Consider the following 15,342-nt stretch of genomic DNA (forward strand, 5'->3'; position numbering starts at 1 on the left):
CCCCTTCCCCAGGTGACCCAGTTGGGAAGGGTGGGGCTGGGACTTGAACTCAGGTGTGCCTCACTCCGCTGCACGTTCTCCTTACAAAGGGCTGCTCCATCCAGCAGTCCCTGAGAACACGCTGCCTTGTGTTTTTCGGGACACTGCAGTTCTAGGCTGCCCTTCAGAAAGTGGCTATGGGGGTCAGTCTTCCTCCTGACTTCCGGTGACAAAGCGGTTTGTCCGGAGCCCGAGAACTGTTTCCAGACCCTGTGCCTGCGTGTCCCTGGTCCAATGGCTTCGATCCCTGTAATTCATCTCCGTGGGCGCCAACCAGTAGCGTTTCTTGTTGCCCTCCAGCAGACAAGACAGATTTCCGAAAACAAGGGACAGAGACGTGCTTTTAAATCTGGAGACTTCCAGGGAGCAGGAGACAGCAGAATGTTGAGGTGGCTCTGAGTGCAGTACCCCCGTGCCCCGTACTGGTCTGTTAATCACTGCTGCACGTAGGGTCGGCTCCCCTAAATAAGCTTTCCCGTCCCACTCACACCACATCTCACAAGAGCGCCCCTAAATCTGCAGTCAGCCCCTAGGCCTTGCCACACTGCTCACGGTGGTGCCTGGCACACAGTCTAACTGTGGAGGCTCCACCTCCCCGAAGGGACCCCTGTGCCCAACGTCTGTTCCTCTCGCAGGTGGAAGAAATGCTTTGTCCTTGCTGTGTTCCCATGGTTTCCCGTGCAAAATAAAAATAACCGGGAAAGGCATGCCTGGCATCTGCCCGGTCTCTCCACTCGGGGTGGGGCGGGGCGGGGCGGGGGGTGGTGCTGCCTGGAAAGCCCAGGCCTCCCCGAGCTAACCGTTTGGGAGCCGGACCCACGCTAGATGCCAGTTAAGTGTGTCAGATGGTGCCCGTGTGGGCTGTTTCACGGTAAGCCAGCAGGGATGTGGAGAGCTGAGGCAAAGCTCTCCCACATGGGGTGAGCTGCACGCACACAGATGCCTTGATGTGCAGAGGAGCAGCCCTGGGCTTTCAGGGCCATGGCCTGCGGCCCCCGAGGCCCCTGTGGCGGCACCGGGGCCAGCAAGGGAGTTCCCCGGTCCCCCTCAGAGGCCTCACGGTGCCCTGCAGAAGCCCCACGCACAGAAAGATGGCTGTGGCTTCTTCAGGAAATTCAACATAGTTCCCCTACAACCCGGCAATTCAACTCCCAGGTCTACACCCCGAAGCACCGAAAACACACATCCGCACAAAAACTTGGAATGTTCATAGCAGCACTATTCACAATGGCCAAACGCTGGAAACAACCCAAGTGTCCATCGACAGATGAATGGATAAACAAAAAACAGGGCCCGTCCGCACCATGGGATGTCGTTTGGCCACAAAAAGGAATGACGCACTGACACCTTCTACAACGTGGATGAGCCTCGAGGACGCCCACTCGATGAAAGACGCGACACAGAAGACCACGTTAGCTGATTCCACGTACACGAAACGTCCAGAGCAGGCAAATCTCCAGAGGCAGAGAGTAGGTCAGAGGTTGCTTGTGTCTGGGGGTGGGATGGAAGTGGGAGGGGTTGGGCAGTGGTAATTAAAAGGGTACGGTGTCTCTCTCTCTTTTTTTCTTTTGGAAGATTTTATTTATTTGTCAGAGAGAGAGCACAAGCAGGGGGAGTGGCAGGCGGGGGAGAAGCAGACTCCCCGCTGAGCAGGGAGCCCGATGCAGGACTTGGTCCCAGGACCCTGGGATGATGACCTGAGCCGAAGGCAGACACTCAATGACTGAGCCACCCAGGTGCCCTATGGTGTCTCTTTTTAAGGTGACAAAAACATTCTAAAATTGTGGTGATGGCTGTACAACTCTGAATCTATTAAAAACCACCGAATGGTAGACTCTAAGTGGGCAAATCGACATCTCCATGAAGCTGTTATAAAACAATAGCAAATGTTTATCTAGTGCTTCCTAGATAAGCACTTGACGTGTATTAACTCATTTAATCCTCGTAATAATATTCACATTTTACAAATGAGGAAATCAATCTACGTCAAGGTCATTAATCTGGCCACAGGTGGAATCCAGTGGAGCTCAGATTCGGACTCAGGCAATCCGGCCTCTGAGTTCATGGTCTTAACTCCTATGCTTTACTGGCTTCATGTTCTTTTTTAAAAATTAATTAATTAATTATTTAGTTTACTTAGAGAGAGTGCACGCATAAGTGGGGGGGAGGGGCAGAGGGAGAATACTAAGCTGACTCCATGCCCGGCACCAAGCCCAGTGCGGCTTGATCTCAGGACCTTGAGATCATGACCTGAGCTGAAATCAAGAGTCGGACGCTTAACTGACTGAGCCACTGAGCCATGCCTTACTGTTCCTAAAAGAAAGAAGCAGATCTATACAGATAGGGAAATTCTGCAAGATACAGTAAGTGAAAAAAATCAAGGTGCGCTATATCCAACGTGGCATCCCAGACTGGATCCTGGAACAGAAAGAGGACATTCACCTAAAATCTGGTGAAATCCAGATAAAGTCTGTGGGTTGGTTAACAGTATCATACCAATTTGGGTTCCTTAGTTGTGACCCATGACCGTGGTAACATGTCCCTATTAGGGGATACTGCGAGGGGCACTGTGGGAACTCTGTACTATCTTTACAACTTTTCTGTAAATCTAAAATTATTCCAAAATAAAAATGTATCTTAAAACAGTAAAACAAAAACAAAACACCCAACACCCAAGGTGCTGAACAGTCTAGAATATGTTACCATCTGTGACGCGGCGGAAAAGGACATTCTCCTCCTGCATTTGTGTATGTACATTTGAACCTGCACAGAAAATCTGCAAAAAGAGAGTAAAGGGTTTCCTGTTCTAGGCAGACTGCTTGGGAACAGGAATCAGGAGTGCAAGGGAGACCAAGTTTCTCACCATTAACACTTCGGCATTGTCTGATTAAAAAAAACAACAACAACATGCGTGCATTTTTTGTTTTTTGTTTTTTTTACTTTGGAAAATGATTTTTCTTTTTTTCTTTTTTTTTCCTAGAAAGTAAAACATTGGAAAAACTGCCATCCGTGTCCTCAAGTCTTAAGGCTGGACATTGGGGCTTCAGTTGTAGAACTCCTCAGGCTCAGGTCTCCTTTGACAGGAAATGTTAACCAAGATGCCCAAGCAATTTTCTGCTATTCAGCTTTCCAGCTGTATGCCATTTTTTAGGGAAGAAACTCAAATTTTACCTCCACCTCTGTCTAGTTCTGGGGCCCCCTGGGCAGGTGTTCCATATGTGCAACCACCCTCATCTGCTTATGTCCACCTGCTGGAGAAGGATCATCCCTCCAGACGGTCTGTCTGCCTTGCATCTCCCTGGGCTCGCTGGGCCAGGAGCTGCGGGGCTGGGGCTGGCCTCTCCTCCCCTCACACATGGACATGGACATGGCTCTACTAATCTACTGATCATATTCTCGATATTTACTGGGGTTTTTTTTTCCTGCTTTATTCTATCAATCACTAAGAGAGGCATGTTAAAATCTGCCACTATGATTGTGGATATGTTTTTATTTCTGCCCACTTTTTAAATTAGTATATGTAAAGTGTACAGTTTGGTGGGTTTTAATATGTTCACAAAGTTGTGCAACCGTCACCGCTGTTTTCATCACCCCCAAAAGAAATCTCATACCCGTTAGCCATCACTCTTCCTTCCTCACCTCCTTCCAGCCCCTGGCCCCCCACCAATCTACTTTCTGTCTATAGATTTGTGTACTCTGGACATATTTCTGTTCACTTTTGCTTTATAAACTTTGAGGACAAGTTATTAGGTGTGCAGAAACTGCAAATCACATTTTCCTGATAAATTGAACTTTTTTCTTTTTTTTTTTTTAAAGATTTTATTTATTTATTTGAGAGAGAGAGAATGAGAGATAGAGAGCATGAGAGGGAAGAGGGTCAGAGGGAGAAGCAGACTCCCCGCTGAGCGGGGAGCCCGATGTGGGACTCGATCCCGGGACTCCAGGATCATGACCTGAGCCGAAGGCAGTCGCCCAACAAACTGAGCCACCCAGGCGCCCTGAACTTTTTTCATTACAGAGTGATCTTGGCCTTAAAGTCTATTTTCTTTTGTAAAGTCTTACATTCATATAACTACACCAGCTTTTCTTTTGGTTAGTGTTTGCACGGTCTATCTTTTCTAAGCCTTTTACTGTCAACCTTTACGAGAAGTCTCTTAGAAACAACATGTATTTGAATTTTTAAAATCTTTTTTGATAGTCTTTATCTAGAACTTTTAGTCCATTTACATCTAATATAACCTCCAGTATAACTGGTTTAAATCTCCCATCCTATAATCTACTCCTTTTCTGCTTTGTTATACTTGTTCTGTTTGTTTTTTGCCTCCATTCAAGGGACTGAGTGTGCACCATTATGCCATCGAGATGCTGCAATGTACTAAGAAATATATATATCTATATATAACATAATTAAATACATATAATATATGTAAATTGAAAATATGTAACATATATATTTTGGTGTTTGACCTCCATTCTTGGCACAGAGTTCCTAAAACTCTTTGTGATTTCCTAATAGAGGTGAGAGGAGTGTCTTTTGTTGTCATAACAAGCCCCTTTCCATCATATCTGAGTTTATGATAATGAGGTGACTCTTGGTGGTCCCCCTAGAGAGCTTCAGGATGGGGTCTGGTTGCCAGAAAACCAACCATGTGTGATTAGTGATTAGAGGGTTAGAACTTTCAGCCCTAACCCCTCCCCTCTAGGGGTGGGAAGAAGGAGCTGGAGGTTGAGCTAATCACCAATGGCCAATGATTTAATCATTCGTGCCTACATAACAAAACCTCCGTTAGTCTCTGGGGTTCAGAGAGCTTCCAGTTGATGAATAAATATATCCATGTGCACAAAGGGTGGTGATGCACCCCAGCTCCACTGGGACAGAAATCTCTGAGCTTGGAACCCTTCCGGAGACCTCACCCAATGTACCTTTCTTCATCTGGCTGTTCATCTGTTTTCTTTATAATATCCTTTGTATCCTTTATAAGCCAGTAATCATGTTTCTCTGAGTTTTATGAGCCATTCCAGAAAGTATTGAGCTTGTTGCGGGGTGGGGGTGTGTGTGGGAACCTCTGACTTTGAAGCCAAGTTAGACAGAAGTGAGTATCCTGGGGACCCATTACCTGCCAACTGACACCTGAAGTCAGGGCAGTCTTGTTGGACTGATCCCTTAACCTGTGGAGCCTGATGCTAACTCCAGGGTAGACAGTGTCATAACTGGATTAAATCATTGGTGCCTGGAGAGTTGGAAAATTGGTTGATGTGGGGGAGGGGGGACTGCACACAGTTGGTATCAGTGTGTTGTAATCAGAAAAATAGTTTTCCTTTTGCCAAGCTCTTCTGCCATCGTGGAAGGGAGATTCAGGCCCTAGCATGTGCCTCTCAGCCTCCAACCTGGCAGTCCAAGCGCCAGGCAGAGAGCAGGTACGTCAGTGACAAATGAGTTTACAAAGGGTCAATGAATGAGCGGTGTTCTGTCCAGAATCATTGGCCCTTGGGCACTAGAATATCACGGTGGCCCATTTGGTGGCCCCAGATCAAGGGGTCCCAGAGAGATAACAAGCTTTCCTTCAGGGGGCTGATTTCAGCCAACCTGAGCTCCAGTCCTGACTTCGCCACTAGCTTGCTGTGTGACCCTGGGCACCTCACTGCGCCTCCCTCAGCCTCATTTTTTCTCATCTGTTCGACAGGGAGGCTGGACTAGGTAACCAAAAGCTCAGATTTGCTGCGTGTATGTACCAAGTACTATTCTAAGCGATCTGCAGATAGTAATTCATCCAATCCTCATCACAACCTTATGAGTGACCTACGGTTACTTCTCTCACTTTTACTCGGGGAGCAACTTAGGCACACAAAGGTCAAGTGACTTGATCAAGGTCGCTTAGGAGGTAAGTATTGGGTTAGGATTCACACCTGGGCAGTCTGGCTCTGGAGCCAATGCTTACAACCACTAAAGAGTTCTGCATCCATTGCCCAGATCACATGTCAACAAAGGAAACCCAAGGAAAACAGAATTCCAGCACTTGGATCAAAATTTCCTCTTTTCTCAGGCCCTACAGTCCTTATCAGTGTGCTACTTTAGTCTCACAGAAGTGTAACTATGGTTCTGAACTTCAGCCTCCATGCAAGCCCATCTCTCACCCCATCCAGGAGGAGGGGGCTTGTGTGGAGACCCAAGGAGTTTCTTCAAGCAGAAGAGAGAGGTCTGAGATTCCCGGGGCAAGAGGCAACCTCTGATTGGGAAGGAGGCTGTGGGGGACAACAGAGCTGATGCAGCCCATAGGGCCCACACCAAATCCCATGTCTGTCTTTGCTTTCCCAAAACCAGCAGAGGGCCTGGAGTGAACGTTCTAGATACCTGTTTGCAGGATGAATGACAGTTCGGGGGCTCCAGGGCCATTCCGATCTGGTTTACTATCTTGGGTTGCTCAATGTTCAATACGTGCCTCTGGCAGGAGTCCAGTCTCTTCCCAGAACACTTAGAATAAAATCCAAACCCTGGTCTCTAAGGGGTATGTGATCTGACCCCTCTGACCTCATCTTTAACCACCTTTGGCCTCGATCATCTTGTCCCATTATACTGGCCTTCCCTGGCTTTCTATAAAACTCATGCCCCAGGGCCTTTGAACTTGCTTCTCTCCCAAGATACGTGGCTCACTCCATCACTTCATTAGGGCTCAAATGTCACCTTGTCAGAGAGGCCTTCCTTGATCACTATATCTAAAGAAGCCCTGCCCCCCTACACCTCCATCACACCCCCCAGTTTGGGTTCTTCCAGAGCACTGGTCGCCATCCGAAACCATGCCGTCTATCTGTTTACATAGCCATCATCCTGCTCCTCCACGCTAGAACCTAAGCTTCACGAGGGCTTTGTCTTGTCCACTGCATATCCCCTGTGCCTATGATCACTGCAGAAGCAGCCTTCTCCCAGCCTCCCAGGACGGCCCCTCCCCTTACCTTCATGCTTCTGGAACTCCTCCTCAGAGAAGCTGGTATCTTTGTGCGAGAGGTTGGTCATGAGCTGCTTGTTCTCCTCCTGCAGCTGGGCGATCTGAGAAAGGAGGTCCTGCGCCTCCCCCCGCCACACGTCCTCCACCAGCTCCAGCTCCTGCGAAGGCGACGAGCCAGCATCGGGTCACAGCCTGCCCAGGCAGCAGCCTCATATCCACACCCCCCCACCCTCGGGAGCAGCTCGGGCCTGCCAGGGCTCCCCCTGAAGGCGGGCACACTGAGAACAGGGCCACCACTAGTCCACACAGCAACTCTGCAAGAAACAGAAGGTGCCCTTATTCCGGGCAAGGCCTGCATTTGTGCTTTAGGATTCGGCCAGGTTTAGAACAGCCTCAAGAGCCGCAACTGTACCTCGTAACTATCTAGACAGAGAGAGCATGCGGATGAGCAGCCCTGCACCACGGGGACCCTGACATTCCCAACCTCTCCGGGGACGTCACGGCCCTGATCTGTGGACAGACCCTGAGTCAGGACCCACCTGTCTCCAAGGGACAATGGGGCTGCAAAGACGCTGGGGATGCCAGCCGGCCCCAGTGCCCCTTGTATGTCTGATACTGGCATCTCTTCAAGGGATCTTGGGCAACCAATGCACTTTACAACTCTGAGCCTCAGTTTCCCTTCGCCGGGGAGCCAAATATAAAGATTCAAGGGGCTGACGTGTGGATAACTAGGATTAGTCTATTAAAATCATTTTGTGGATGGCTGTAATCAAAGAAACAGACAGAAGGATTGACAAGGATATGAAAAAATTGGAAGCCTCAGGCCCCGCTGGTACAGCCACCGTGGGAAACAGCCTGGCAGCCCCTTATTAAGTTAAACAATTACCACGTGACCAGCAATTCCAATCCAAGGATCTGCCCAAGAGAAATGAAAACACAATGTCCACATAAAAATCTGTATGTGAGTGTTCACGGCGGCATCATCCGCAAAAGCCAACATGTAGAAACCACCCAGATGTCCACCAACGGATGAACAGCGTGGATCAACCTTGAAAACATGATGCTAAGTGCAAGTAGGCCGCACAGTGTATAACTCCACTGATGGAAATCTCCAGAACAGGGAAACCCACAGACATAGAAAGCAGACGGGCACTTGTCCAGGGTGGGAGGGTCAGTGGGGGAAGAAGTGACTACTCACTGGTATGGGTTTTCTTTCCCAAGTAATGAAAATGTCTAAAATTGATTCTGGGGGCTCCTGGGTGGCTCCGTCGGTGAAGCTTTTGCTTTCCGCTCAGGTCCTGATCCCAAGGTCCTGGGATCGAGCCCCGCGTCGGGCTCCCTGCTCTGCGGGAAGTCTGCTTCTCCCTCTCCCTCTCCCCCTGCTCATGCTCTCTCTTTCTCACTCTCTCTCAAATAAATAAATAAAATCTTAAAAAAAAAATAAAAACGAGTCTGGTGGAAGTTACACAACTCTGTTGAATAGACCAAAAACCACTGAATTAGACACTTTAAATGGGTGAACTATATGGTATGCGAATCATATTCAATAAAGCTGTAACCAAAAAAAAAAGATCTTTGGTAAAACCAGAAACTAAAGATAGCACAATCGCTGTTGCAGGGACACAGTGCTGGTTTAAAAAGCAAAGATACTGGAGCCTGTTGACCCAAGTTTGAATCCCGTCTCTGCCACTTAGTAGCTGATCCCGGAGAAGTTATTTGACCTTTGGGTGCCTTGGAAATGTGGAAAATAGTGTGATATCTACCTCCGAGGGCTGTCATGAAGCTGATGTCAATGTCTGGAAGAGTGCCCAGCACCCAGAAAGTACTAAAGATGTGTTTGCTGGTTTCTGTTCCTCCTACAGCCTGTCACCAGCCGGCCCAGGTGGCCGGATAAACGGCCTCCGTTCATCTTTTAAATACATCCCTAAATCCCCATCTCCTTTGTCAGGAAGCCTGCCGCAGTGGGGAAATGAAAGGTAATAACTAAGTATTCGCCCAGCTGGTTCAAGGTCACCAGGCGAAGTGAAGGACAGGGCCAGACGGCAGACTGAGGGAGCGGGCATGCGGCCTTCCCATGCGCAGGTGTGGGCTGGAAGCAGAGGCAGGCTCTCCCACGCTCTCTCTCTGCTCCCACCTGGCGCAGGCTGAGCACAGAGGCCCCTGGGGGCAATGGTCAGGTGTACCTGACTGCGCATCTGGCTCCCCAGAATGGGGAGAGTCTCCTGGGTTATCCAGGTGGCCCAATGTAATCACAAGGGTCCTCCTCAGTGAAAGAGGGAGGGAGGGGGGTCAGAGTGGGAGACGATGTGGTGACAGAAGCAGAGGTGAGAGTTAGAGATCCGAAGTCGTCTGCCAGCTGTGAGGATAGAGGAAGGGGCCAAAACGCAAGGCGTGCAGGTGGCCTCTGGAAGCTGGAAAAGGCAAGGAAGTGGATTCTCCCCTAGAGCTGCCAGAAGGGATGAATTTCCTGACATCTTGATTTTAACCCACTGAAACCCATGTGTGATTTTTGACCTCCAGAATTTTATGCAGTATTATCCATATTGATATGACCCATAAATATCCAACTCTGCATTATCATAATAAATTCGTGTTACTTTCAGCCAGTAAGTTGTGGTAACTTGTTAGGCAGCAATAGGAGATGAATACAGACTTTAACCACTAGAGTTTTTTCTTTCCCCCTTTCCTAAAGGGGGTGGGCGGGGGGTATGGTTCTTGCCTCTGAGCTGACCACGGCGAATTTAATCTAGCCCCCATACCAGCTAAAAGGCTCTTCCAGGAAGTCACCCCTGATTGATTGATTACTTCCTTTGCCATCTTCAAATTCCATATGCTGGCCTACGAGGCCCAGTATCATCAGAACCCTGCATCTCCCTGATCTCACCTCCCACCTCTATTCCTTACTCACTCTGTTCTAGCCACATGGGCCTTCTCTGTGTTCCCTTTTTTTTTTGTTTTTTTTTGACAGAGAGAGTGAGTGAGCAAGTGAGAACAAGCAGGGGGAGCAGCAAAGGGAGAGAGAGAAGCAGACTCTCCACTGAGCAGGGATCCCGACTTGGGGCTCGGCCCCAGGACCCTGGGATCATGACCTGAGCTGAAGGCAGACGCTTCACCGACAGAGCCGTGTAGGTGCCCCCTCCATTGTGTTCCCTGAACACACCCATTCCTACCTCAGGGCCTTTGCACTTGCAGTGGCATCTGCCTTGAACGCCCCACCCTGCCTCACCCACACTTGATTCAGATCTCAGCTCAGATGTTACCTCCTCTGGGAAGCCTTCCTGACTGCTCCATCTATTAGACCCCCATCCTGGCCAGTCTCTTTCATATCACCCTGTTTTATTTTCTTCATGTCACTTATCATAAGCTGAAAATTTAAAAACTTTGAAAAAATATCTCCTCACACTAGAATTGCACCATCTGACAGAGTAGCCACAAACCACATGTGGCTGCTGAGCACTTGAAACGTGGCTGGACCGAACTGGCACGTGCAATAAGGGTTAAATATGCACCAGATTTCAAAGACATAGTGAAAAAAATGCAAAATATTTCTTTAAAAATTTTGAGGGTAACTCTGTGAGGTGATGGATGGTAACTAAATTTACTGTGGTGGTCACTTCGCAATATACACAAATATCAAATCATGATGCTAAAACTAACACAGTGTCACATATCAATCAGATTTCAACAAAAAATAATTTCTTTATGTTGATTACATATAGAAATAGTATTTTGCATAGGTGGGCTTTGATATGATATGTTATTAAAATTAACCTCATCTGTTTCTTTTTATTAATAGAGGACAAGCCACATAATTTTTCTATGGGACAGCTCTGCACTAGAAAGTCAGGCCCATGAGGGCAAAAACGTCACCTGTTGTGGTCACCGCTGTCTCCCCAGTGCCCAGAACAGTAGGTGCTCAATAAACACATGGGTTGAATGAGTAAATGAACAACATACACTGTTACCATTATAGACAACTGTATCTGCCATCACTTTGTAAGCCTATTTGTATTTTTTCCTGTCTTCCCAGTTACGCACCCACTGCCTGAGGTGAGGATGCAGCTTCCTCTGTCTCTACACTGCCCATGTCACCCAGGAGGGCACCTTGCACGCCGTGGCCCATCCACAGGGTTGCAGACTGAGTAAGCAGATCGAATGTGTTAAGACGGTGGCCTGAGTCTGTGTGATGATGAGCAGAACTGACTGAGTTTGGAGGTGTGCTTGGGGGAAGGGTTGGTGGAAGACCGGGTGCATGCTTTACTGGAGCCACGTATGCTGAGAGAGAAAGAGTGTGGGGGGCAAGGCAAAGGAAGGAAGGAGGAATGAACAAACTGATAAGACCAAGGACACGCTCAGAAGATTTTTGTGGAAATAACACTGTGAAGAGCCTTTGAGACCACAAGAAAAAAAAAATCAGATGAGTCTCTATTGATCCTAAGAATACAGAGAAAAGGGGATCCGGGCTGGGATGGGAAAAGGGTTTTGTCCTCTGATTTATGAGAGACCATCCTCAGTGTTTACAACAAAAGCCCCAGCTCTGAACACGCTGGGGTTTACTTCCTGGCTGATAGCGTTTTCCAGAAGTGACAAGTGCAGCTGGTTGGGAATTCCATCTGACTCCAGGCCTAGTGGCCTCCGATGGCTCCCAACGGTGTCTCCCAGCCCAGTTGCTGCAGAACTCAAACGCCAAGGGTGGGGACACAGGTGCCAGGACTTCTGAGTGACCTGGGCTAAGCTCCTAGGCCCCAGTTAATAAGAGGCAGCCACATGATAGGATTTCAAAGATCCCTTCCCCCAACTCTCTAAGAGATGGGGCGGTGAGGGTCTGGGGTAGGAGGAGGGGTGCCGGAGATGGGGGTAGGGTCTCTATGAACACCTCACTGAAAGCCTCTCCAGGCCTAAGGACAACAGTTAACACTTTTAAGGCCCTCACAATGGGCCAGGCTCTGTCCCAAACACTTTATATAAGTTAACCAACCCTTTCCACCACAACCCCATGAGATGTGTGCTATTATCATCCCCATTTTACAGCTGAGGAAACAGGCACAGAGAAGCGAGGTGACTTGCCTAAGATCACATCATGGCAGGGTTTAAAACCAGGCCGTCTAGCTCCAAAGTCCCTGCTCTGGGGAACTTGACATTAATTACAGGGCCGGGGCATTTTCAAGCTCTCAGTGTGATCTTGAAATGTTGCCTAACACTTGGGAGCTTGAGTTTCCTTCCTGACCTCAGGGCATAGGGACCTGTGAGGACAAACACCTTTAAACCTCGCAAACACTAGTGCTCTTAGCCACTCACAGTTCTGCGCCCAGATTAAGACACAGCCACCGATGGGGCTATGTTCCTTGAAACACAATAGGTTATGGCTTGCCAGGGAGGTTCAGAGAGGCCAAGTGTATTTCCTGAGGCCACACAGCAAGCCGGAGCCCACTCAGGCACCCTGATTCCTCCAAGGAAAGGCGTTTCCTCCTATTCTCTGTCCAAAGGGTCTGACAGAATCTTCCCTGGGCTGAGGTTGGGGCAGGAAACCACACATCTCCCACTTCCTTTTCCCCAGGCACTTTGTCTAGACTCCCAGCCCAGTAGGGAGGCCCTGATTCACGTTCCTGGAGGGATTCTTGTTCATAGAGCAGAGGCTTAGCTTTAAAGCTGCCCCAGACCATGTCCATCCCCCAAATCAGGGAAGAAGCACTAGAGTTACCTCCATTGGGGCTGCGATTCTCTCAGCACTAACGTGGGATAAATCCCCCCCCCCCACCAATTTTCTTCATCTGTAAAATGAAGATAGTACCTGCCTCGCAGAGTTCTGTGAAGATTAAAGATAAAACCAAGGAGGGGAAAGCACTTCAGATTAATAAACTAGAAGAAACCCTGGGAAACAATTTGCAAATAGAATCCCAGAGATTGGGGGGTCAATGAGCTCCCTGGCTGGAGGTCATATCCCCTTTGCTTTGGGGGGTTTTGGGGTGAGAAGCAGAGGGGCTTGATGTCAGATCTTCTTGGGTAACATTGAAGGGCAGAGGGCTTATTTCATTTCTGGAAAATAATATTATCTAAACACTAGATATATCCCACTTAATTCTTATAAGGTGGGTCTTACTACTATCACTATTTGACATGCGAGGAAGTAAAGCACAGAGAGGTTGAGTAACTTAACCAAGGTCACACCGCTATTACATGGTAAAAGTGGGACTGGAACTCAGGTCTGACTCCGAAGAACTGCCCTTAATCTCTGAAACGGTATATGACAGGTGGTGCTGGCTGGACAAAAGAGGGCCAGGGGCCTCCCTCCCTTCGTCTTTCAGCCAGTCGGGTCCCTTCTCATCTAGTCCCTGCATACACACAGCGTGCACCTAAGCTGCCCGACGCTGAAGGGCCCTTTGGTCCCAGCGGCCCCATTCCCCGGATGGGCATATTGAGGCCGCTCGCTGCCCACCTTCTGGTGCTTGCGCTCCTTCTCGATGCGGTCCATCCTCTCCAGTCGCAGGCGGTCCAGCTCCAGGCGCAGCTCGTCCAGCTCAGGCGCGACGTGGTGGCGGCTGACCAGAACCTCCAGGATCTCCAGGACACGCACGACCTTGGGCATGAGGCGCGCGATGGCCTCGCAGCCGTGCTGGTCGATGACCCGCTCGAACTCGTGGCCCACGAGCGACGCGATGTCGTACACGTCCATGACGGTCAGCTCCGCCACGTTCTTCTCCAGCGCCGACTCGGCCGCCAGCGACGACCCCCGGTCCTCCTCCATGGCGCCCCGCCCGGCCTCTCCCCCACCCCGCAAACTAGTGCAACTCCCAAACTTGCCGCTGTCGAGGGCAGCGCCGGGCCGGGCCCACCTCGCGCCGCCGCCGGCGCTCCGCGCTCAGCTGGTCCCCTGGCGAGGGCGCACCGGGCGGCCGGCCCGCGTCCGCATGGGCGGGGACGGCGGACCGCGAGCCGGAGGGCTGCGCGCGGGGGGCGAGTCTCGGCGCGCGGCTCGGCCCGGAGCCTGCTCCCCGGCGGAGGAGGCGGAGGCGGAGGCGGAGGCGGAGGCGGAGGAGGCGGCGGCGGCGGCGGCGGCGGCGGCGGCGGCGGCAGCGGCGAGGAAGGCGCGCGTGCGCAGGCCCGCGGCGCCTCCCAAGTTGGGAATCCGAGTTGGGCGCAATGGAGGCGCGGGGTCTAGATGGAGAGGGGGCCCCGTCGCCCTCGGAAACAGTTCTCGCCCGAGGGTCGCCCCTGCGCCCGGGGCCGGAGAAGGAAGGGTGGCCGCGGCTCCTCCAGGAAACTTTGGTGGCGGCGGCGAGACCGGCTGACCGGCTCCCCCCGCGTGGCTGCCGCGCGCCCCGCCCCGATCCCGGCCTGGCGAGGGGCGCGCCCGGCTTCCGCCGCCCGAGGGCGCCCGGGTGCCCGCGTGCCCGCGGGCCCCGCACCGCGACCCGCAGACTGGGCGGCACCCCCCACCCCCGCCGGACCCTCCTCCTCGCCGTCCCCCCCCCCCCCGGTGCGTCCGGTCGCGCCGCCCCCTGCTCCGGCCCGGTCCTGGCTCCCCCTCTCCCACTCCCGCCGGGGAGGGGTCGAGGCTAGCCCGGAGGGGAGGGGGCGGAGGCGGTGGGCGGTGGGTGGTGGGTGGTGGGTGGTGGGGCGGACGCTGGTCTCTGGACGCTTCGCCGAGCGGAGGGGCAGCCTCTGCGTTGGAGAGGAATGGAGGGGTGGCGAGGTGGACTCGGGGATGGGGCCCATGCTGGGGAGAGAGCGAGGACCACCGCCCCCGCACCCCCACCCCACCACCCCCCAGCCCGCAGACCCGGTCACAGGCGGACCTGGTGGCGCCGGGCCCTGCGCTCCAGTACAGGCGCCCGAGAGGGGCACAAGGAAGGGTGGAGGGGTCCCCTGCCCCCGAAGCCGGGCTGCCCCGCCCGCAGAGCCACGTCCTTTAGCAGTTCCTTGTGACATAAACACCGCTTCACAGAGGAGGTGAGGCCGGGGTTTGGATCTCGGCACCGCGAGTTTTCTTGTCCAAGCCCCCTGTCCTTTTGACCTGGCTAAATGCCCTAGTCCATCCGACACCCCGCCCCCAGCAGAGTCTTTCCAGAACCCACCAAGTCCTCACACCCTTCCCATGCGCCACGCAGGGCTTAGGGACCCTCCTCTGCATTCCCACAGCCTGCTGCCTTCTCCCACGGAACTGCCCCTCGCACGCTGAGTTTTAACCGTGTGGTTACACAGACGCCTCCCCCATGAGACTGGGAGCTCCTTGAAGGCATTAAAAAATACTGTAACGCCCTTATAGCCCTAAAACCCCCACCAACCTGGCACATACTGATTAAAAAAAAATTAAGTTGAAAATGTATTGGACATCTATTTCGTATTTAATTCTAAGTGC

General features: G+C 51.5%; 1 protein-coding gene, 1 long non-coding RNA gene and 1 pseudogene across 2 annotated transcripts in view; 2 read left to right on the plus strand and 1 right to left on the minus strand.

Moving 5' to 3' along the window:
- RILPL1 (Rab interacting lysosomal protein like 1) overlaps positions 1-13,928 on the minus strand; it is a 40,231-nt gene extending 26,303 nt beyond the window's left edge. The window contains exons 1-2 of the mRNA XM_028092405.2: positions 13,420-13,928; positions 6,991-7,141 (exon numbers count right to left, since the gene is read on the minus strand). Coding sequence (XP_027948206.1) covers positions 6,991-7,141; positions 13,420-13,728 — 460 coding nt within the window. The 5' untranslated portion in view covers positions 13,729-13,928. The remainder of the gene's footprint in view (positions 1-6,990; positions 7,142-13,419) is intronic.
- On the plus strand, positions 9,244-13,807 carry LOC114200355 (uncharacterized). Its single transcript, XR_003607451.2, has 4 exons — positions 9,244-10,108; positions 10,780-10,891; positions 11,014-11,125; positions 13,465-13,807. It is a non-coding gene; the product is annotated as an uncharacterized LOC114200355 (long non-coding RNA).
- Positions 13,892-14,896, plus strand: LOC148162337 (uncharacterized; annotated as a pseudogene).
- The last annotated feature ends 446 nt before the right edge of the window (positions 14,897-15,342 follow it).

Source organism: Eumetopias jubatus, unplaced genomic scaffold, assembly GCF_037043125.1.
Source record: "Eumetopias jubatus isolate StellerSeaLion01/CBP00866 unplaced genomic scaffold, mEumJub1_p1.0 scaffold_16, whole genome shotgun sequence".
Lineage (NCBI taxonomy): Eukaryota > Metazoa > Chordata > Mammalia > Carnivora > Otariidae > Eumetopias > Eumetopias jubatus.